Source organism: Thamnophis sirtalis, unplaced genomic scaffold, assembly GCF_051295495.1.
Source record: "Thamnophis sirtalis isolate CommonGarterSnake01/CBP01778 unplaced genomic scaffold, rThaSir2_p1.2 scaffold_9, whole genome shotgun sequence".
In the NCBI taxonomy this organism is placed as follows: Eukaryota; Metazoa; Chordata; class Lepidosauria; order Squamata; family Natricidae; genus Thamnophis; species Thamnophis sirtalis.
The window spans coordinates 64,231,402-64,256,529 of record NW_028261389.1 but is presented as its reverse complement, the minus strand read 5'-3'; the positions used below and the strand labels follow the sequence as shown (position 1 = coordinate 64,256,529).

Here is a 25,128-nt window from a genome sequence, read left to right as displayed (position 1 = left end):
AAAAAACTACAGAAGATCTGTAGGCACCAGTGGAAAAAAAAAAGGACGTCCAGTCAAAGGAAATAATAATTGCAAGTCATGTCGAATAGTACTGCTCTTGAAATAACAGTTGAAGAGTCACATCAGAGGAAGTAACACACAACTAAAACCCTTCATTTAATTACCACTTTAGAAAACATGTAATCACAAACTGTAACCACGTGGGTAATATTCAGTATAAACCACCGTAGCTGCAAAAGAAAGTATAATTATTCTTCCCCACTGGCCAGAAGAAAATGAAGTCATTGTCCTCCACTTCTCATCTCATGTTTGGATCAAAAACAGTCAGTAGAGTGTTTATTTCCATAAATTTAAAATCATCATCACCATCATCATCATCTTCATCATCATCATCATCATCCAGCATTATTATTGTATACACATGCTATCTCATACAAAACAGTACAATACCACTCCCAGAATCCAAACGTCTGTAACTTAAACTGATTTGACCATTTTAAATTTGAGAAAAGAGCCTGGCAAATCTAATATAGTAAGAAAATATTTGCAGGTTTATTGTGTATATGCTGATATGTTGAGCAAGTACTAAAAAGAATGATGCAATTTTTATGACTAATAATCAAGGCACCAAAATATGTATCATAAATGAAATATTTCCAATATTTCATTGTTAAACAACTGTTTTAAAAGGATGTTACCATGTGATACTCATACAACAAAATAATCCAAGCGTGTATGATCCTGCTGAATAAAATTCAAATTCCCACTCTGTCTCCTACAATTTCCATATAATATATGCATGCCAAAAGAAACACATGGACTCATATATGAGGAATAAGCAATACAAGAATATTTACCTACTACTATTAGCAAGATATTACAGTTTGGCTCGGTATTTAATAAAGATTAATACATGACAGCAGGCAGCAGATGCTGTCCTCTCTATATTAAAGACATTTTCTCATAGCAAAATAAAAATGTTTTGTTTGTTGCCTAAAAGGCTTTCAGAAGTATTAACATCAAACATTTTATACTAGTATCTATATTTACACCCATGCCCACTCTATACAATGGTAAAATTGTTCCCATTATCAATAATAGTTACTATGTGCATGCATGTTAGTAAGTATGATACTTCAGAAACAGCAATTATATTCCTAAATCATCATGCAAATGGGAAAAAAATAATTCCTATTGTTATAATTACTTCTTAATGCAAAACACAGTACGTAACTCTGACCACAGTACAAATACACACACAGAGAAGATGGAACTGTGGAAAGACTGTATCCTTCTCAGAAGTCTACAAAGAATATCTAGCAAATAAAACATTGTGTTTTAAAGCATTTACATGCTTTTTTCCAATTTAGCCAATTTGATAAATGAGTCTAAATCCATAATAAATATTCTATTCCCCATGTCTATATGGTATAGTCTATAATACATATTATTTTATATAACTGCAGAGTTTCAAAATAAATGCAAAATATAACATACCAATTGCTGGGAACAAATATAGTCTATCTATAGTTCCATTCATATTTGGGATTTGCTGACAGACTATTTAAGAAATTGACTTAAAAAATGAAGAGGGAAAATAATCTATGAAGTGTATACTACTGACATTTCAAACAATTTTGAAAAATTTCAAGGACTGCCCACCAGGAAACTGATGGACTTACACATCTAAATTCAACTTCTGCCTATCAGATGTTCTGTCCCATCTACCTAAAACCAATCCATAGGACTTTGATTCAAGGGCTTATTTAACTCCTGATGGTTTTTGCATATATGTATGCATGTGTTGGGATGTATATATATGAAAATACTTCATTGTTTGGTATAGCTAGATAAAACAACATTTGTGACAGCAAAATCAGCTGTTAATTTGATTTTAAGAAAAAAATAGACTATGACATTTAATTGAGATTATTATTATTCACTATTAAAAACACCCATAAAGTCTACTTTCCTTCTAAAGAATAAGGTTTCTACCATGTAATATCATGCCGCAGGAAGCTAATTAAAGATTTATTTTTATATTACTACTGTTCCACATAGTAACCTTAGTAGCATTCAGGCATATAAAGTCTAAGGGATAATGTATGCATGTGCATTTGAAATCCGGAAGTTGAAATAAGTAATTGTAGCTGCAATTATAGATATTTTTCTTATCATAGCATAATTGCATTTATTTTAACAAATTATTGTTTTATTGTCATTCAACACACACACACACACACACACACACAAATACACACGAAATGAAATCCTTTTTTTTACTTGAGTGTGTTATCACGAACTTAACTGAATTGTATTGAAGATGAGAATACAATGAAAAAGGTTTTAACAATGCTAAAAGCCTTTTGAAATGTATATAACTAAATCAACTTGTGACTACCAGAGTAATGTTCTCTACTGATCCCTCTCTTGAAACAAATGAAAAAAATAAATTTTAAAAAAAATGCAAGCACAGCCACACAAGCAAGCATAAATAATATAGAAAACATAAAGGTAAAATTATTAACATTTGTAAAGTCCAATATAAGATACTGAATTTAGAAAAAAATATGCCCATCTACTTTAAATAGCACAAAGCTATTGCTACTTGTTTTATGGGGAACTGAAGCACACAGGATTAGGTTAGTTTATGTAGACGTTAGCTAAATTATAAAACGTGAGTAGTTTCAACAATTTAAGTTTATGTAAAAACGTGTATGCATAAAACCATGCTTTATTTCCTTAAAAACCCCAAACTATTAGTGTCTTTATTACATGCTGTGTGGATATTCATACCTTATGCAACAAATAAAGTGGAAAATTGTTACATTATTGGTGAAGTCTAAACCTGGGCTGATGGAAGATTGAATTAGTTTGCAGAGGAATGATAATGGAAAGGAACATTCTTAACCAATCAACCCACAAGTAAAATATCTAAGATAAAGATTCTGGGGATTGGTAAACCTACAGCCAATTTATGTCACATAGATTGCAACATACAATTTTATAACTTACAGAGATGGGAAAATATACTGAATGAAGAGCATAGGTTCATATATATCAAAGAATTCCTCCAACAGTGTTCAAGATACTGATTTTGTTATAAAGATGTGGCTGATGTCTCCAACATGATCCAAAATAATTACTTGAAATGTAATTGTCTTTCTGCGTTCCAAAATGATCATTACATTGAATTCCAGTCCGTGTTCAGGATAATAGAAAATAATTAGGATCCAAATAGATAAATAGTCAGCATATTAGTTAATATGAGAACCTGGAAGACAGTGAAAAAGCCATTTAGTCTCACTGAAAGGAAAAGAGCTTGATATAAATAAGCCCTCCTCCCAGCAGTTTTCAGAGCAAGATTAGCAAAAACTATGCAAATTATCCATGTATTTTACTAGTTCTTTATTATATGTTTAACCTATCTACAGAGAAGAGGTCTGTGGTTAAATGATAAAGCTATTAAAATAATGCAAAAATAGTAAAAACAGATACAACAGACTGAAACAGTCTTTTTTGAATCTGCTGCTCATTATTGAAATTGGCATCAGGAGAAAATGTTAAAAGTATTTTAATAAAAATCATGGGCTGATTTTGGAGGAGGGCAGATTTCTTTTTCAAAAACAAAATGCAAATGATACTTGTGAACTTATTTTTATATTTAATAGTCAATATTAGTAATTTGCCTTATGCCACAATAGTAGAGAAAAAAATGTTAGTAATGAAAACCTAAGAAACTACCCTGAGCATATATGGTGTATAGCAACATATTTAAGATTACTAGAAGCTACTAATTCATTCAGCATAAATATAGGAAAACACATTTGTCTTGAATTTAGCTAAAATTACTTAATTTACCTGTAAATTTCTATTTAAAACTTATATAGTATAAGTATATATATATCAAAGAAAGCAGATAAACCATAGAATGAATGTTGATAAAGAACTTCCTAAGAATGTAAATAGATAAGAAGTTGAACCTATGAGGCAGTTTAATACTAGATAAAAAATTGAACCTATAAACCTCTAAGAAATTGAATCTATAAAGCAGTTTAAATATATAGGAATATATTTTGATAATGCATGATTTTAGGCAGATTTTTTTAAAAAAAATACTATGGCCTGATATTGTCAATTGTTCAAAGAGAAGAAAAGATGCCCTCATTATTTGTATATAGTTTTTTACAAAAGAAAGATGACATTTTCTGTATTAGGCACATCATTTGCTGTTTAGTAATCATGAGTTCTGACAATCGGAACACAAAGATGTTAGAAATCCAGAGATATCCTTATCATATTCTTTTCTTTTTTTTCCCCCAAGACAGCAGGAATCACTGCTATTACCCAACATAACTATTTATTTAACAATTTTGTTTGATTAAAAAAAAATGAGAGTAGTTATACTAAATTTATTTTCTTTATATGAGACGGGTATTAACCTTGAAATCCTTTTACTGGAATGCAGATCATAAGCCCTGGACTTAACCTTTATTCATTTCTACATACCACTTAACAATTATGGGGTCACTTTAATTAAGGGGTCTTCCTGTATTTTTTTAAAAATGTATTCAGTTTACTAAACTAGTTGAGCTAATTTATCTATGCAAGAATGGGAAAGTGAAACTATCCTTCAAGCACCAGGAAAGGTGCCAATAGTTACATTCATAGAAAACACATTAGCAGCACCCATTAGCAAAGCCTCTGCGCATGCGCACACACATGGAGGCAAGCAGGGAAAGACCTGAAAGGAAGAAAAAAAAATCCTTTGGGGGACATTATCATTTTAACACTTCAAGTAGAGGGATTTGCTTATATCAATGTGCTCTGCAAGACTGCCTTTCAAATGCTTTATATTCCCTGTTTGTTTTGTGAGCTTATGTAACTTCAAAGACATAAGAATATTTTGTTGTTGTTTAAAAGTATTGGTTTTCTATACATGTGTTGTACAAAATAACTCTTTCCTTTTCAAAATGTTGAACAAAACATTGCAATAAATGTTAGCCACAACTATACACATTGCTTTAGAGAGTTAGTTTGTTAGCTGTAGGATTACATTATTAGAAAGCATCGTTTATTAAAATGTCTGCCATAAAGTGTGTTGAGTAAGAAATACTTATTTTACAAAAAGGCAAACTGAACACAAATCTGTTTCCAAAGATCCTGAACACAAAGCAGAATGGAAGTCTAGAAAGTAAATGTATTTCATCATTATCCAGAAACATATAGGGAACACCCCCACAGAGAACATATGAACCACTCTTTCAGTATATATCCAATCAAAGGAGGCTAGTGCTTTATATTGAAGTACTCCTGAACCCTCAACTGTATACATTTGATTACCGTGTTTCCCCCCAAAAAAGACAGGGTCTTATTTTCTTTTGACCCCCCCAAATAAGTGCTTGGCCTTATTTTTGGGGAGGTCTTATTATTTTTGAGGTGCAGAAGGTGGTGAGTGAGCGTAGTCACCTCATGGCTGCTGCTGTGTTGCAATATTTTCGGGGAAGGGCTTATTTTAGCGCATGCACTCAAAAGCCTGATTGGGCTTATTACCTGGGGAGATCTTATTTTCGGGGAAACAGGAATCCGGATCATACTGTTTAGATCTCAATTGCTGATGCACTTGTGAACACAGGGAATCTGCAACTCACCCCATCAATCTCTCCTCCTATATGCCTTTTTGGTCCTTTGCCATCCTGCGCCCCACCCCAGCTGACTTTTGCCACTGTCTTCTTGATCCTGTTGAAAAGACATATCCAGTCTGACGTTGGGCCATATGGAGCCGGCTTCACCGGGGGAAAAGAAAAGAAAAGTAAAGCAGGTCCTCCCTGAGCCCACATGCACCAAAATGCCATGCTCCTGGGCTTATGGGGCTGGCTTTGCACTGTGAAGGGGGAATAAAGCCACAAAGCAGACTCTCCCTGAGCCAGAGTGGAGCAAAGGGGTGTTTCTTTGTAAAGAGCTTCTGGGCACGGCTGAAACTGGCTTTGCACCGAGAAAAAAGAAAAATTGTTTGTGCACCACCACCCCAATTTTGCAACCCAGCCAAATACAGCCAATAGAGGCTTAAGGTACTTTGGCACTATCCAGCTCAGGGAAAAGCTGCTTTGGGTTTTTCTTTTCTAGTAATAGCATGGGTGTTATGAAATGTGTGCTGGCCAAAGTGCCTGAACTGCAATCATGGGATGGGTGTGGGTGGGTGTGCTGTAACAGCAACGACTTTTGAGAACAGGACATGGAGAACAGGCATAAGTTCCTTTTGAGCATTGAATGAATGGTCTGTGAACCAGGACTACCTGATTTATTAGCGTTTTAGGAGGCACTTTATAAATATATCAGAAAACTAAAGTTCTGAGGAAAAATAAAATTATCTTTCATTTACTCCCAACTATATAGTACAAGTATATACTTCAAATATAAATTATGCCCACAAATATTGGTAATTATAGCAATAATAATAGAACAGTTAGAAATAATATTTTTTTTCTCTACACTTAAGTGGAACATTTGTCCTAATTCTCACAAAACCATAGTATCAAACAACAAAGTTGCTTACTATAATATGCATTCCCAATAACCAAATCCTTACATAAAGACACAATACATTATAGTCGATTTAGAGTTGTATTTCAGTCTTAAATATCATTGATTCAATGGAATCAAAGCATAATTCAATCCAACATATACTGGTTTAAATCCAGTATGCTGCTCTAATCATGCTTGAGGAATTCTACAGAATGCAGGAAAAAATGGATTAAAAATATTGTTACTCAAATCATAACAGAAGCAATAAAATTCACTTAATATACATCATAGCACTGTTACTTCAGAGAAAGATCATCACTCCTACTTGTGAAGTAAGTATGTGGCCTGTAACTATTAGAAACAGAATAGAACGGTTCTTTGATAGTTCAATACATGCAGGTATGAAGCATCAAATTTAAAAGCATTGTTCACCAAGTACAATTCGGCTTTTGTATTTTCAGGAAGGCAGTGAAAGTTGTGATTATTTTTTTGCCTTTCTAAAATAGTAAAGCAATTTAACAGAATAGAATAGAATTTTTTATTTTCCAAGTGGGATTGGACACACAAGGAATTTGTCTTTGGTGCATATGCTCTCAGTAAATAAGCAGTTGTCTGAAATGTGAAAATTATAACAATATGTAAGAAGCTCAAATATTTTAAAAGCTTACCTGAGCAGCTTTTTCAAAATCGTATTATATTATATCAAGAAAATGCTCATGTGCCATTAAGTTATCATATTTTTTAACCCACCTCTATAGCACTTACAAGACATTCGATACATGGATAGCCAGACCCCCAAATTGCAGACAAACACCAACTGTCATAACACAGCCCAGGAATACTTCTGGCACTAACCATCAATTGTAAGTCTTTTAACAAGTATAATACATTAATAAAATAAAACAAAAATCCCAGAATGGAAGATGAAAAATAAAGCCTTTTGTGTAGCATAATCATGTATCCAATTATATAGCAAGGTGGCAAAAACCCAGCTCTTTTCTCCCCATAGCTGCAGAAAGTGATTCATTCCTAGAGTAGAAATATTTTAACAGGAGTTCTAAGAAACTTTTAACATTTACCTTTACAATTTTTGAATTCAATTCAACATGATAAATCCACAATAGATCTTACATATTTTGTTTTCTATTTGCCTTCTGTGAAAGACAGTAAAATAATTTAAGTGAACTCTATGAATGGTTTCTAACATCTGAAAAAATAAATAAATCCAGAGTCATTTAGATTTGTTGGGTATTGTTCTCTTTTTTTAAAAAAATCTCTTCTACGTGTTTTATTAACTTTTTAGAGCAACTGAAACCCTTTTTATTTCAAGAGGTTTTATGTGAATTAGGTTTAAACTGACTAATATTTTCTGATTGACATTATTTTTGTACTGTTACATGCTGTTTGTTTGTTATATTTTATTCTGACTCTTAAATTATGTTATGAAATTTCTCTTATAAATTCTGAAAATATATAGCCTTTCATTTTAAATAATTACAATGCTATCATGCGTGTACATTGATCATTTTCAGACAATTATTCAAGATTTAGAGAGTATATTCAACCTGAAAATACATGCAGTATAAAAACAGTGTACAAGCAACAATAGATGTTGAACAGTCAGCCTGTCATTACTATTTTGATTCACAGATCCAAATTCAAAGGTAGAATTCAGTTTCTAAACAGAAGTTATGTATGTTTACACACAGAAATAAAACAATAATCAATTATTTTATCCTACTTATTAAAACACAGAATTCTTGCATTCATTTTGTATTGATAGGTAGACTCTTAATACTAAAATAACTGATTTTTATGATATGTCATTTGTTTTCAGGAATAAAAAGTCAAATAAATTTGCAGACAGCACATTTATAGATAACAGTATCTAGAAAACAGCATATGTTCCATTGTATACACAATATTTCTAATCAAGCATTCTGACTTTAATGTGACATAAAATTCTTTGTCATACATGAATTTCTATCATATTAGGACTTATGAAAGTATAGGTTTAATTAATTATCTATGTTAAATTAAATGTAGTAATTAAAGATGTCTGCTACCCGCTCACTTATAGAGATTTCAGATTAGTATTATCAATACCAAGGACATCTATTTTTTAGCTTTCATTAGAAGCACTGCATAAAACATACAGAAAATACAAAGTCTATTTAATAGTCCAGTAGAAGCACTTGTACATTATCTATATTTACAACTAAATATACAGACGTAAGATAAATAGACATACATTTTCAAATGCCATGACACAATTCAACCCCCCCCCCCCCAAAAAGAAATAATTATTAAATTGTTACATGGACATGGATATATTTTGCAGTTGAGTTTTAAATAAAGTAATTTCTATTCATTAGAAACAAAAGGAACTATATAAAAGTCAGGAAGCACAATTTCAAGAGCAGACCAAAAATGTACTGTACCAAAAAGTAGAGATACACATTAATAAAAGAAAATTAATCTGATAAAAGATATACCAAATAAACCACATTCTGTATTTGTTAATTTAATATAAATGAATTAATATATTTAATAGTTATCTAGGTTATTGAAAAAGTAAGTAAAGCAAATGTTTACCTGTATCCAGACGCTTTACAGGGGACTCATCATCCACCTCAGAATCTCCACATGCACTCCTTGACCTTTTCCTGGGCTGCAGTAGTGTCTCCAACCTTGGAAGGACTACAGACAAAAAGGTTTTGGTCCCTAGCTGTGGAGAAGTTGGCTGGGTTTCAGTGTTCTTTGCAGACTTTGGGGGGCTTACACTTTTCGATTTGCAGAAGAGAATTGATGTACGTCTGTTTACATCAGTTGATGACTCAGCTACAGCAGAAACAGTCGACTCACTGAGATTACTGTCAAGTACATGTTCTGGAGTGTGTCCGTTTATTTCTTCCTGAATGGAAGTACTACACAATTCATTGTCAAATTTTACTCTTTTGTAAAATTTATTCTGCTCGGGATTGAGTTCTACTGGTTTGAGGGTTGGTGGCTCTGAATTAGTCTCCGAGTTTGAAGGAAGAGGTAATGCATCTGATGGTTCAAGTTTAGGGGGAGATTTATCTCCTGAAAAAATTAATAAAGTTGTTTTTTTGAAAACTGGTAATTATAAGAGCTACTACATAAAACTTAGTATCAAATATGTAGCCCGCAGTAAATATTGTTTGATACAAAGTAAAGCATCTCATGTATGTAAACTTTAAACAAACTATCTGTCCTAGTTAATGACTAAATTTATGTGGGAATGATGTAGAAGTAAAAAAGACTGGCTTTAATATTCAATGTCATTATTTGGGAATAGAAACTCTCACTGGAACCAATATTATGAATGTTTTGTGTTATGGACTTCATATCAATGTTTCGAATGTTTAAATATTAGATTTATATCATAATATTCTCTTGCCTTATGCTGTTATAAACTATTTCTACTTCAATAAAATGCACTGAATGAATGAATGAATGAATATATATATATATATATATGTGTGTGTGTGTGTGTGTGTGTGTGTGTGTGTGTGTGTGTGTACATACATACATACATATATATATTCATATGTATTTTATGTATTTTCCTTTTTTAACTGTTAAGTAAAAGAATAGGGATTAAATTAATATATTTAGAAAGCAATATTATAAATATGACAAATTTTCAGTTTAATTTAATTAAAATACTTTGGCAGAATACATTAAAATATTTCAGAGAACTAATTCTTATCAATTCCCCTTTTATCTTCTATTTATCTAATTATTTATTTAAGTGATATTTTAGAAATTCTTTTCAAAAGTTTTGTGGTAGGAATTTTAGAATTTTTAGAATTTTCTTACTTAATTTCCAAATACAGATATTCCTCGCTATCAATGTAACTGGGACTGGAAAGTTCATCATTAGGAGACCGTCATAAGGTGTGACATTACATCAGCACTTGAAAGGAGTTCCATTAAGTCCAGTTGCCACTGTTAGTTGAATACTATGCAACTGTGTTGTGCCACAGTCATCTGATTGCCATTTGCCAGGTTCCCATTGATTTTGCTTATTAGAAGACCGTAGTGAAGATCACAAATGGCAACCACGTGACTGCAGGAATGCTGCAATGGCCACAATTACAAGGATTCATCTTAAATCCCCCTCATTCAGTGCATTATAATTTGGAGTCAATATTAAATTAGACTACCTGTATTACATGCATGAAACCGACTAGATAAAAGCATAAACAAAGTAGTTATTTCTATAATTTTTCCATTAGTATCTCAGTCTGGCTATATTACTGTGGATGCTTTTTGTATAGAAAACAAACCAAATAACCCCAGATAACAACTTACAAAAGTTAGTCTTCACATGGTAACTGCCATACACAAACTGAACACTTTAACCCAATTTATTACTGTACAATTTTATTAATTAATTTATTTGAATCCCATCTTCAGATATTAACCTCTACGATAATTTGGCTGAGAAAATAATTTCAGAGCACAGACATTTTTGTGTCTTAACCTTTTTATTTTATTTTCAGAGGCTTAAAAAGCCTCCACGATAAAACTTTATTTCACATTTAAATAATCAATTTGATTATTTTGAAAATTTATGTTTTATAAAGGGGGATATTTACATTCCTACCAATTAAATAATTTGAAACACATTGGCACTAGAAGATCAAGGACAGCTGATAGCTTACTAAGTGTACAGCCATGACTGATAATGACATTACTATTCAATACACCTTTACAGAATACATACTTTTAGAGAAATATTAGTAATGGTAATCTCGGTGACAGAATAAGAAAGGCATAGCCATCTGAATCCCACCAAAGTAATGTAATTGAATTTAATAGCCATAATTTTCATACTGAATTATTTAGCCACCTTATTTTATGCTTATCTTTTGGACTTTATTGTTCTTATTCTTATTTCTTTTCAAATAACAGCATTCAAGTTTGAATATAATTAGAGTAATTTTGAGATTTAATTAACATGCTTTATGAAATTTGTGATCAGAGTTTTTCTAAAGGGAAAAACTGGTCTTTTCTAATGAATTAGAATTTGTCAATGTTTTATTCATATGGTAATTCATTTTACTGCTATGTGAACTTTGGTTATTATACTATTAATAATGATTGCTATGTAGAATATTATCAGCAGCTTTAGCCTGGAAATAACTAAACAAAGCCACATACGTATGGCTTTTTTTAAAAAAAAAACCACTTATTTTTTATTGTGAGTGAATGCAATTTGATCTGTGCATGTTTACTCAAAACCATGGTTTATACTTCACATTCTATAATATTAAAAATGAAAGTCAAAGGGGAAAAATCTAACATCTGAATCCTTCTCCCCATTTTTAAATAAAAATCCTGAAAATTTGATGGAACACTAAAAGAACCAAAAAAAACCCCACATTGAGTGTAATGTTTTCTAAGACCATTCTTTTTACTCCATTTATATTGTATCAAAATTTTGGTATAAGACAATCTATAGCAGTGATGGCGAACCTTTTTGGGCTCCCGTGCCAAAAGCGGGGGGAGCGCAAGGGGGTCATACGCAGGCATACCATACCCATAATGCTATGTGCACGATCCACATGTGTGCATGCACGCACAACTGAGCATGTGTGCACGACCCCCCCCCCTTTGGCCCACAATAGACCCGTTTTTTGCCCTCCCCAGGCTCCAGAACTTAGGGAAGGCAAAAACAGCCTCCCCCACTATCCCGAGGCTCTTTGCTGTGTCCAGGACTGCACTGGGAGCGACTGAACAGCCTGCTTTTGGAAATGGAGGCTGTGGCCAATTGGCTAGGCCTCTGTGGCTGCAGCTGTTGCTCTTCTGGGCCTACGCGGGGATCGGCCGACTCTTCTGGGGCTGTGCAGGGACTGGCCGGCTCTTCTGGGGTACTCCACCAGCCAGGCACTCCAGACCGTGGATCCACGTCAGTGCTGCGGGCCAGAGCCATGCAAGTAGCCCGCTTGGGTGGGGAGGGAAGCCCTTGCCCATGCTTGCCACTGCCGCTCCCTCACCCCTGGCAGCTGTCACAGTGCCACTTTTGGCTAGTGTGGTAGTGGCTACAGGGAGCGGCTGGCCACCCCTACCCTTCCCCTTGTGGCTGCCGCTGCTTTTCTGGGGCACTCGAGCCAGCCAGGGATTTTGGGCCACAGATGAGCCACAGGCTGGAGGTTTGAGGCCATGCAAGAAGCCCGCTCAGGTGGGGCAGGAGGGAAGCCCCGACCACAGCTCTAGTCTGCTAAGAAGTGATGGCCGGGAGTCCTCTTCGCGTCTTTTGGCATGTGCGGCCATTGCTCTTCCTGTTGCTGGGTTTTGTGTGTGCATGGGCACCAGGAACCAGATCACCAAATGGCTGACGCGCATGTGCACCCTGGAAACAAAAATATCATTTTCCTGACGTGCACATGTGCACCAGGAGGCTCCACTTCTGCTTTCTGGCACACCAATGTGCGTGAAGACCAGTTGGCTACTGTGCCTGAACCCGGAAGAGCAAATGGTGATAGCTCTGCATGCCAGGAGAAATGGCTCTGCGTGCCACTTCTGACACGTGTGCCATAGGTTCACCATCACGGATCTATAGCATTCAATAATTCTGTGTACATTATATCTAAAGGATGCAGGCTTGTTTATGGCAGTGCTTAAAGGGTCTTTATAACTTTTGTATTTCTGGTGCCTTTTGATCATATTTGGGAAAAAATAGAATATCTTTCCTATTTCATGCATTACAATTTGCAAACACTGGAATGTTTACAGTGTCAATTGTTGTCAACTATTAAATCTGGAAAGTATCAGATTATAGAAAGGTCTTCTGGAAAAAAATATTATATCTTCTATCTTTATGACTTAGAACAACAATTTGGACTTTTTTTTAACCTGTTCACCTCTCCCATTAAACTGGCTATGACACCACCACCAACCTCTTACAGATTGTAAATTACTTAGGAATCAACTTGATTTCCAAATATTTAGTATTGTGATTGTGGGTCTGTCTTGGATGCGCTTTCTTTTGCTTTCTACAACATCTAGGGTTTCTAATTACAATATTGCCCTACCTTTTAGATAAAATGGAAAGATATTGCTAAATATTTTGATTTCAGTCTTCTCTTTATTGTCATTGTACTTAAATACAAAATTGGTACTGAACATATTTACAATTCCCCTTGTAGAAAACTAGTATTTTGGAAACTGCACTCTTACATGTATTACCTGAGAGTAATCTCTACAAAAGAGAACATATTTTTTATTTTGAATAAAAATGCATGGAGTTGCTCTTCAAGTTTATTAAATGCACCAACAAATTTATGCTACAGCATTAAAGTAAATTTAGGTATTAATAGTGACCACTAAAGTATTTCTAAAATATCCATCCCCCTCCCCTAAAAAGAATATGGGGGAAAGGAGTATATTTCTTCCCATGGGTTCAGAATTTACCACTTAAATATACTGTTTGATTCTGGTAAGGAAAAATAGGAAAAAAAATCATTTCAAGCTATATGTAGTAACAAAAAATACCCCTTATACTCCTATTTAGAACTGTTTTGGACTTCTAAAACTTTACAACTAATAATAAATTACCTCTTCTGTCATCCCCCAACCTTGTCCCTCTGAATGTATTATTATGATTTAAATCAAGATGTCTCTTACCTTCTTCTTCACTTTCGTGTTCCACTACTGCATTTTCTTCTTCAAAACTTCCAATACCTGATTCAATTTGAGGGGGCTGATGATGTTGCTGACTTATCTTGATGCGAATCAAGTTAATTTCCTTTTTTAGAAGCTTTGCTCGTTTGCTCCGAGACCCACTGGATTTCATTGCACAAGTGAGATCAAGTTTTTCCAACAATTCTTTCAGCTGCTCTTCCAAAGACATGTGCACTCTGTTGGCAGGATTCAGTAACCTATCCACTGAATTAAAACACAGGCATTTACAATACTTTTCTATAGTATGAGGAACAGTATGACTCTGCTGCACAGTGATACTCAATTAAACAAAAACTATTAGGTTGCTATTTCAATTGACTTATACTGCAAACACTAAAGCAGCATCCTATGTTAACACAGGACCTGAAGTTCGATCCTAGTTATTATTTTAAAACATTAAATCTCCCTATGCTTGTGTGGAATGATTTTGCTGGCCTAAAAAGCTGGATAGCATACATTTCAAATTCAATTCTTGGCACCTTAAGAACAGATAATGCTGCTACAAAATAAGTAACTATGACCACATCTGGCAATCAGCCAGGGTAGATAAAAAGTGAATTTTATAAAAAAATAAAAATAATAATTTAACTCTGATTTTTTTAAAATCAAATTTGTTTTAATAAATTGCTTTTGGAGTAAAAATCTATCTTAGATAGTTTTCTATTTAAGATACATTAATAATTTAATTTATTCAGTATGAAATGGAACTTAGTTATGAGGCTGCATATTCTGCAATATTTACATTTTTGATAAACTCATTCAATGAATCCAAGCTCTGCAAGCTAAATAGGAAACCTTCATTTTGTTTGCAAATAATAATATTAAAGATTCTAACTACCACCAAGAATAAGTCCTTATATTTAAAGAGTACCTGTCATTTCAGATCTATCATAGTGGCGCCTATTAACTGCCATCCACTCACCTGCTGCCCGTCATAACCCTCACTTTGTTGTGTCACTGCCGCATCACCAGCCATCCCATTAAAAGGAATGGGACTATTGGTGAGTCAACAGCGGGTCAGAGGAGGAGCCGCTGTGGGACAGAGATGACAGTTGCTCTTTAAAAAATATTGAATTAAATCAGTGGTTCCCAATGTGAGACCCACTCCCAAAGGGGGGCAACTTGATTTTTAATGGGGGCAATTTAAACCTTGTTTAAACCAAGTTAATGGCCTTCAAGGCTTCTTCCATGTGAGTAGAGTTCACTTGTTGAGTAAAGTAAGAATTATATGTCACTGGGGGTGTATGTGTCAGGATTTTAAAGATGCTTAGGTGGGGCATGGCAAAAAAAGGTTGGGAACCACTGATTTAAATCAATGCCTTTTTATCAGTGATTTAAATCACTGATTTAAATCAAATCCACCCAGCAGTCAACTAACTTAATAAACTTGATAAATTGCTATAAAATTCATTCCTCCAGCAGCAATCCAATATGGAGTATGCTACTTTTAATAAGTATTAATGAATCCAATTCACACACAAAAATCACATTGCACATAGATTTTTACTCCTGAAGCACAGCACAAATAGTTGTCACTTACTCCATTACAAGGTAAGAACTGGCCAAATCTAACCTCTGCCTTAAAGTTAATGTTCAAATCAGCTTTTAATTTTAAGCAGCCAAAATGATTTCTGTATTACTCATGCAGTTTATTTTTGTATCTCAAAGTATTACTTCAATGTTTTCAACGTGTGTCACGTGGTGTTAGAACTAGGCTATATGCATAATCAACCAAGATACTAAGCAGCCTCCTTACAGCCCGTTTTATTTTATTTTCATAGTACAAAGCTCTATAGTAATAAAGGCCTCCAGCCATTCTATTAAAAGAAAATGCAATTAATTTCTGGAAGAGACATTTATATCTAATATAGCCCTGAATTAAGTTGAACTTTATTCCTAAAATTATGAAACATTAACATCTTGGGGAGGCACTTATTTAATGATGCAGAACATACATTATTCCACCAGTCCTTTCTCAGTAAATAAATTAAGATGAATAAGGCAATCAATAACTCTTTAAAGATCTACTAAACTGAATTATTGGGCTGTCATTATGCTTTTGCTTTCCACTAGTACTTAAGTAGGAATTCATATTAATTGTATAAACAGTACAAAGGTAAGATCCAAGGTTTGACTGTTGCACCTTGAACAAAAGAATGATCTTTCTTGAAACATGCTTGCAAAGTAATTGATAAATTGTCACTGTAGCAGTCCTAGTAAACAAACCACATTTTCTGAAAGAATAAATTTAATACTAATATAATAATAATAATAATTTAAGAAATAATTTATAGCAAAGCAAAATTCCTCTGTAAAACTCACCTTCCCTGCCATGTGAATTTAGGTTAAAAAATCTAGTACAGCACTATAAATATATTATATAATTAAAAACTATTAATTAAAAATATCTGTAAAGTAAGATACTTAATTTACTACATTAATAGATCCACACCTCCCTACACCAATCATTCTCTCTCACAAATACAAACCAGCTTGGGATATATAGAGACATTATCTTCCAACAGAAAGAACAGTGAATAAATAAATATAAAGATGACAATTTGGGAAGAAACAATAGGAAGGGAAGTAGAAATATAGACAATTACGAAAACAGAGAAAAGTTATATTTAAGCATTAGAAAAAAAGCATTTCATTCAGGAAACAAATAGTCTCTTCCAAGCAATCAAAAGCACATAACAAAACATAACACAGATATATTTCAAATAGTGTCTCATCTTTTCCTTTTTTCTTATTAATAGTAATCCATCCACATCCCCATTCAATTTTAAATGCAGAACTAATTTTAAAACAATTTCTGGTACAGGATTGTCGTTATGTACAGTTAATTATGTACAATTCTTTTCTAAGAATGTAGAAGAACATGGCTAAAAAGTGTTCATTTATTGCATAGAATAACCCGCAAAAATGTCTGTTCATATAAAAATGTGAAAATATTGCTGCAGTAGTTGACATTTATCTCCTTACCATCTTCCCAGGTAAAAGGTGGAGGAGATTCAAGTTTAGGCCGTTCAGGTAAGTGCATTCCAGTTTCATTATTATATCCAATTGCTTCAGCCTCTCTTCTAGCTTGTCTCAAAACAACACCTCCTTGATCTCTTAACCGCACAGCAGCCCTGTAGAATATTGTATCTTTTGCATTGTACTTCATACAGTTCTCAATAATAAGGTTGAAATCTTCTTCAAACTCATCTAGATTTTTATAACCTTGGCCATCTAACTGTTTTCTCATAGTAGAAAAATCCATGGGATGTTTGATGTGATCCAAATAATCAGGAACCTGAAATACAGATTTTAAATGGAAGACATGTAGATAGGATGTATGGATAGATAATTATGGGAATGCATGAAACCAAAACATGTATTTTGTTCCATGCACTGAACACAATTAGCTCAGAAGTTAAGTTACACCATTTTAGAACGGGGGTGGGATGGAGAGTGGGGTGTTGTGGTTTCAATCCAGATGAACCAAACCCTTGCAAGATGTCAATCATGCTTTTTTTTATCAAGAGAAATCTGGAGGGGTCTTATAGGATAAATAGAACAAGGCTGATACATTCTGTACTTATTGCATGTCTGTCTGAGCATCTTACTCCACTCTTTCCTCCACCTTAAATTGCATGTTGCCATTCCTTCTGTGTCTTCTAAATTCCAGGAGCGAATATTTAACTGATCAGCAACACTCCTCAATAATCCCATTACTTCCTTTTCTTTACGTCTTTTTGTTGAGTGTTACCATCTGAATAGCACTCCTAGTGACGCTCATGTCCAAGTAATCAGCCCACCTTTCCCACAATCATCCCAATGCTTTCCCTTTCCTCCCTTAGACTTTGAATGCTACATCATTCCACTGACCTTCTCTTTTTCCTACTGTCCACATTCTGGACAACTGTCCATGTCTCAACATGTTGGTTTCAATCTGAACACAGGCTGCACAAAACCACCAGTTCTATGCATAGAATATTCTGCACTTTTATATGCACTTTGAATAATATACTGAAATTCAAGATATTGTTTTGAAAAGCTGCAACGGATTATTAGAAAATATTAAGAAAAATCAAAATGGTCTGATTTTATTTTACACTTTTTGACATTTAGAACTTGACTCTTGCATCTTATTCTAAGCATCCTATATTTAAATCAATTTTTTTGGTTTCAAAATGAGTTTAACCTAATTAAGTTAATTTTAACATTTAAGCCTGGATTTCCAAGGAAGAAATGGTGAACAAAGCAACTTGGTTTGAAGTGAAGCAGATGATCATAGTGGAATGAAGATTCAGAAAATAGACTGCTTCTTTGTAATTCCTCTGCAGACAAGGAGGACTTGAAATCACTCACAAGTATTTGAAACAGTTGTTCCTCACAAGGAAACAATAAGGTAACAGTCTCTGCTGGGTTTAGATCTCTGGAAGATGAAGCAATAATCATCTTGTTCAAACCCTGGCTTGGTGCCTCAAAAGAACACTGGATTTCCATATTTTTTAAAATCATTTTTGGAAATGTTTGTTAACTAGTTTTAAGCTATTAGAAGCTTTTGGATTTTATAACACTGAGTTACCTTTAATCCTTAGTGAAAGAAGTTTCAAAATTTAAGGACTTTTTTTTTTCTGGAATAAACAGCAAAAGACTGATTACAGGTAATCCTCAATTTATGGTCATTTGTGTAATGACTGTCCAAAGATGTAACGGACTGAAAAAAACTGAGTTATGACTGGTTCTTGCACTTATGACTGTTGCAGCTTTTCCTGTGGTCAAATGATCGAAATGTGACTGCTTGGAAACCAGCATGTATGGTTTCTGCATCCCAGGGTTTATGTGATCACCATTTGCAACCTTCCAAGAGAGCATACAATAAGCAAAATCAATGGGAAAGCCAGATTCACTTAACAATTATACGGCTTGCTTAACAGTGATTATGGATTATGGCAAAAAAAGGTTGCAAAATTGGCATCTTCTCTTAACAGCTGTATTGCTTAGTGATGGAACTTCAAATCTGAATGCTGGTTGTGAGGACTACCTGTTAATCTTTGATGTTGGAAAGTTGCAAATGGATTAAAATCCATATGGATTCAAAATAAGACTTTGGATTTAATTAGAAGGAATCTTTCCCATGTAAAAATGGCTTTGAATTCTTTAAAAAAGTGTTAAATAAGAATTTAAAAATCCCAGATTACAATGTCTGTTTAGTGACTGTTCAAAGTAATCACAATACTGAAAAAAATCTGGTCTAGACACTTATAATCAACCTTCACACTTGCAACACCTGTATGTTCAATGGCAACCATCTCACATTTGTGCTTGATCGCAGGTCAATCCTAAGGTCATGTGACTATAATTGATGGCTCCCTTCCCCCGTTTCCAGAATTTCACAAGAATGGGTTTGCACCTATGATCACAGAGTTTGCTTCAACTGCAGCTTTGCTTAAACAACTGTGATGATTCATTTAATGACCATCATAAAAATCAGGTCTGACTTGACTAACAATTCTAAGGTTTGAAGTTCTCATCAAAATTGTGGTCCTTATTCTAGGAATATTTGTAAATAAAAGTAGATGAAACTAAAGATTACAATTAAAGAAGAACACCCAAACATGACTTATAATAGTAAATGAAGCAAAATATTTTAAAACAAACTGAAGGATGTTTTTGAACAATGGACCCAGAACTTCATTTTAAGAATGCCTGCTTATATAGACTGTATTTAAAAGTACTACAAAAAAGAACCAAGGTTGATTTGAAATTGAATTCAAAAATGACAATTTACAAGAATGACAAGGAAAAAAAATGTCATACTGGATATACAAAAGAAATGAACTGTTGTTTTAATAATAAAAAGGGATAATTTTCCTATACCAGAATACAAAAAAAAAAGGCTTGTTGACGCTTTGTAGAATGATATGAGAAAGGACAAAGAAAAAATATGGAAAGAAATAATTATTTGAAGGGATTAAGAGCAAGACTGTTAGAAATAAATGGAATGAATATAAAGTAAATAAATACAAAATAAATATGTAGTTATCTGTGGTAACCCTTAATGGACATTTGTTGAAATCAAGAGAGAGATGACTAAATTTTATAAATTTGTTGTAGATAAGAGATGGGATATGGAAGAGATCATTTGTTGTATTTTAAAAGAAGGTAATATTATTAAATTGTTTATACTATGAAGGGAGAAGTAATCTCTTTATATATTTTTTCTTTACCATATTCTTACTTTTTCTTTCTTTTAATTTTTATGATTATTTTTCTTTACCTTTTATTTTTTCTGTTTATTTTTCTAGGTTTGTATTAGATAGTACTATTGTACTTCAATAAAATTATTTTTAAAGACATTTAAGTCAAATAATCTAGAACTATGTGTTCAAAATATTAATCTCTCAGATTTTAATATTATATGCATTCAAAATTTAAGAAGATACTGAAGCAATTCAGCTTTTCTCTTTCTAAATTTAATGTAGTTAAGTTATATTTTATTAAACTTTTTTAGTCAAAACAATGATAGATGTTATGCCTCTTACATTCTACTGCATCAATGAATTTTTTGATATATTAGAAATGTTTAATTTTACCTCTTTAAGATTCACTGGTTGAGCAAATATACGAGCAGAATCCTTTTCCTGTAGCTGGTCCAGTACTGAACGCAATAATACAGTAAATGGAGTCAGTTGAAGCTCCAAGGCAACCTGTTCCACTTTGATCTGCACAACAGAGGACAATTATAATCTATTTTATCATCACTGGCTACTTTGCTCCTATAATAATAAATCATGATTAAAGCTCAAACTTATTAAAACTATACTTAGTGATAAATTCTACCACTGTAATGAAACTTTCACAATGAAGTTATAGGCAGAAGGAATATGCATATGTGCATAACTTTTTAATACCATAGGAAAATAGGTAACATTAATTAATTGCAGAAATTATTTATTTAGCATTTACTTGATCAGTTCAGACTTTAATTACATACTTTATAGTGCACTTGATCACTTAACAAATCCAACTCTGGCATTTGTTAATAAATTGTTAAGCCTGGTAGGAGGCAAACTGACATGTAAGAGTACATCTGACATGTAACTATAATGCTCTCTTAAAAGATTCAATAAACACCATACTTAACCTTGGAATTGATTAAAAAGGAGATAAGGCTAATTGTTTTTGTTTGCTTTTTAAAGCTATCAATTCTGAAACACAATTTAACAAAAAATAACCATAAAATAGTAATTATATATTGATTATTCAGGTTTCTCCTCCTTTTCCAACAAATGATTATTTTTCTACACTTTAAAAAAATATATGATTTAGCAGATATGATGATGTAGGCATCATTAATTTATAATATAGATTTATTATTTCCCTTTCTTTGAGAATAAGTTTTAAAAATATTTACTAAGCTGAACCAAAATTAATCTTCATTAGAAATATATACATATACATATACATATACATATACATATACATATACATATACATATACATATACATATACATATACATATACATATACATATACATATACATATACATATACATATACATATACATATACATATACATATACATATACATATACATATATATATATATATATATATATATATATATATATGCAAACTTAATTCTCCATGAAGCAATTCTTTATGTTGTACCACTCATAAACAAGAGAGAATCCCTATAGTTGCAGTACTGGATAACACTATTGTTGGGGTAAGCAACATTATGCAAAATATAGAATGGAAATAAGAAATAATAAGCTAAAGACATACCAACATAATAATACTTCCTCATATTTTAATAACTCTGCAAACCACCCCTGAATCTACCAGGTCCATATACCAATTCAAACATTGTTTTTATCTTGTTTTTTAAAAAAATTCTTATCTCTTCTCATCCTCTTGAAGATCTTATTAATTCCAGCCAAACTTGATTACTTTCCCCTTTCTCTCAGCTAATTCACATTCTTAAATGCATATATAAGTAGTTTCTGTATAACAACTGCTTTAGAAATGAACCATTCATAGTTATGATGATGAAAAAGTAGCTTTGCAATCATTGACTAAATTTAGATTTTCACAGCATTTATCACATTTGCCATTGCTGCCAGTTAAGTACACACTGTTCTGACCCATTCCCCCTCTCCCCCCCCCCCCGAGAAATCACTGAAAGAAGCTATCACCACCAACACATCACATTCCTAAAAAATACTAACTTTCTTAATTGGCTGGCAGCAACTGACTAAAATTAACAATTAATCAGTTTCACACTAAAGGCTTTTGTTAAATTCCTAGTGTCTTCTACTTGATTAGTTTCAATGTGTATTCCTCATTGTGTACTTGTGATCTTCTAATCCCAACCTCTCCAATGAATGTAAACACAAACATTAATTCTATTTTTGCTAATTATCATAGCACTGCAGTAAGCATTCCAAAGGGAGAAGTGGGAAAAAGGGGCTGTAAGTTCCCCCCCCCCCTTTTTACTCGATTTCCTTATGAATTGAGTTCTGAAAGCCTTCCTGGCTATACGAGCTGACCTCGCCATTTAGGTTTCTATCCTTCTGATACTCTATAGCAAGGAAAGCTGAAATAAAATCCTAACAACAGTTTGTGTTCATGACTTTGTTAATGACTGAGTTGCTGGTTCCAATTGTGGTCACTTATGTGGACATCTGTAGTTAGCTAACAAATATCTTTATTCATTCTTTATATAACCAAATCACCTCAATATATTTCTTTTGTACTGGTCACTCATTTTTGTTTTCAATTTATGTTAAATACTTTGTTAATTTTATCTTGCTTTGGTTTAACACACACACACACACTTAAGTAATCTATTTCTATTCATTCAACTTACTCTTCAGCTTCTCTTTTAAACTACCGTATTTTTCAGAGTATAAGACATCCCTTTTCCCCTCAAAAAAGAAGCTGAAAATCTAGGTGCATCTTATACATGGAATACAACATTTTTTGCCTCTGAAACCCTGCCTCCTTCACCAAAATGGCCATGCAGAGCCTGTAGGCGGTTTTCCGAGCTCCTGGGGGCTGGGGAGGGCAAAAATGAGTGAAAAAAGGGCCATTTTTTGCTCAATTTTGCCCCCCCCCATCCACAAGTTTTACCAAGATACATAAATTCCTCTAATGCTCTACTACTCCACTATGTATTTTTATTGCATTTTCCCTATCAAATGCAGCTACTTTACTTTTCAATTGTTTTTTCAGATCAATGCTTTACACAATCTAACCTTTGCTAAAGATCATTCGGGTTTTAGTCAATACACCTTATCTGCCTACAAAAGTACACATACATTCACTTCCTAAAATCAGAATATCTCTAATTAATCACCAAAAATATTTTTATGAATTTATAAACAAAGGGACATTACAGATCCTTGGTTCAATGTTAAATTATTTACTAATCATACTATTTACAGTATCTACATGCAAACTGCACACACTATATACGCCTCTTATTTCATTTAGCAACCAACCTGCATTTCCATATATATGGGCAAAGATCTCAAAATTCAAGTCTATTTACTTTATATGCTTTCCCTGAATTAACACAATCATCTCTGAATTAACACAATCATCTCTGTCACATTCACATATTTCTCAATGACTTCCTGAATGCAAAAATCTGGTTGCATGTACCCTGCCTGGTGTAAATAATGCTGTACTTTGTATGCTTGTTCATTGTCATCTCTGTCTCCTATCTTTCTGTTCAGAATTCTGCCCAGCACTATTACAGAAACTCTTACTAAGACCTCTATACTTCTGAATTTATTCATTATCTTTTCATTTGTACGAGTGAACAGTACACGTATTCTTTCAAGTGTCAGACAGAAGTGAAATCATCACATGCCTGTTAAATATATTGCATAGATATTCCTTAAGCAAACTGCACTAGCATTTAGTATTTCTCCAGCTATATATCCACACTTGCAACCTTAAAACTTTTAAACATTTTACAGCACTTTATCTTAACTTTTATGTTTACTTTCCTACATTTCCTTTGCCTCTTTTATTCTTAATAATTCGTTCCCTTCCTTAATTAAATTCTTTGTAATTTCTTGTCTCTATTACATAAATATTACTTTACATATGTCAGGGTTCCAAGTAAGATCCCTAACAGGCTTCCAGGCCTGACAGCATACTTCTTTTTCTCATTCATAGCTTCTTCCATCTATCAAACATACTTTTTCATATTTTTACTAGCATAACTCCATATATTTCTCTGGTACCATATTTCTTTTCATTCTGCATCAAGCAAGTTGTATAACTGATTTCCTTATGTCCATTTTACATTCATCTTGTTTGCAGATTACACAAGTTTCTAATACTTTTTATGCAGGATAAATACTTTTTTCTTTCTTCAATAATTTATATTTCCATTTTTGCTTTACTTATTTTCTTTTCTTCTTTGCCCCTTTTTCCATAAAATCCAGTTTTGACACACACATACATACAAAATGTTCTTTCTACATTCAGAACTTTTCATCATCCTTGCATTTTTCATTAATTCTCTTAACATTTCACCAAAAATCATGAAATTATTCATGTAGTTTATACTTATACTCATTCCTTTCCCGAGTGAATGTATAAAAGACTAATGATTCAAATACAAATTCAAAAGAGATGACCTTTTATAAATAGACACACATCAGTCATAATTCTCATTCCTTTCGGACCAAACAGCCCAATCACGTAACCTATACTTGTTCTAGTTATGCTATATTAGAATCAATCCCCCCGCCCCCCAAAAAAACTTTTGCAAATCATGGAAGAAGCTGGGTTATGGGTAAAAATAAGAGTGAAAAAGAAAAAATAGAAAGTTTAAAGAAAAATAGGAAAATGAACTGCAATTTATAGTGCAGCT

At 33.1% G+C, this 25,128-nt stretch overlaps 1 protein-coding gene across 4 annotated transcripts in view; it reads right to left on the bottom strand.

The window, feature by feature from the left end:
- BRD1 (bromodomain containing 1) overlaps positions 1-25,128 on the bottom strand; it is a 45,368-nt gene that overhangs the window by 8,088 nt on the left and 12,152 nt on the right. The window contains exons 5-10 of one of the 4 annotated variants that reach the window (XM_087722160.1): positions 20,826-20,954; positions 17,224-17,536; positions 14,182-14,442; positions 9,121-9,609; positions 5,652-5,786; positions 3,056-3,274 (exon numbers count right to left, since the gene is read on the bottom strand). In XM_087722160.1, the coding sequence (XP_087578286.1) occupies positions 5,656-5,786; positions 9,121-9,609; positions 14,182-14,442; positions 17,224-17,536; positions 20,826-20,954 (1,323 nt within the window). In that variant the 3' untranslated portion in view covers positions 3,056-3,274; positions 5,652-5,655. Of the gene's footprint in view, positions 1-3,055; positions 3,275-5,651; positions 5,787-9,120; positions 9,610-14,181; positions 14,443-17,223; positions 17,537-20,825; positions 20,955-25,128 lie in introns of those variants that run through there. The other 3 variants (XM_087722161.1, XM_087722157.1, XM_087722159.1) reach the window with 3 other exon arrangements.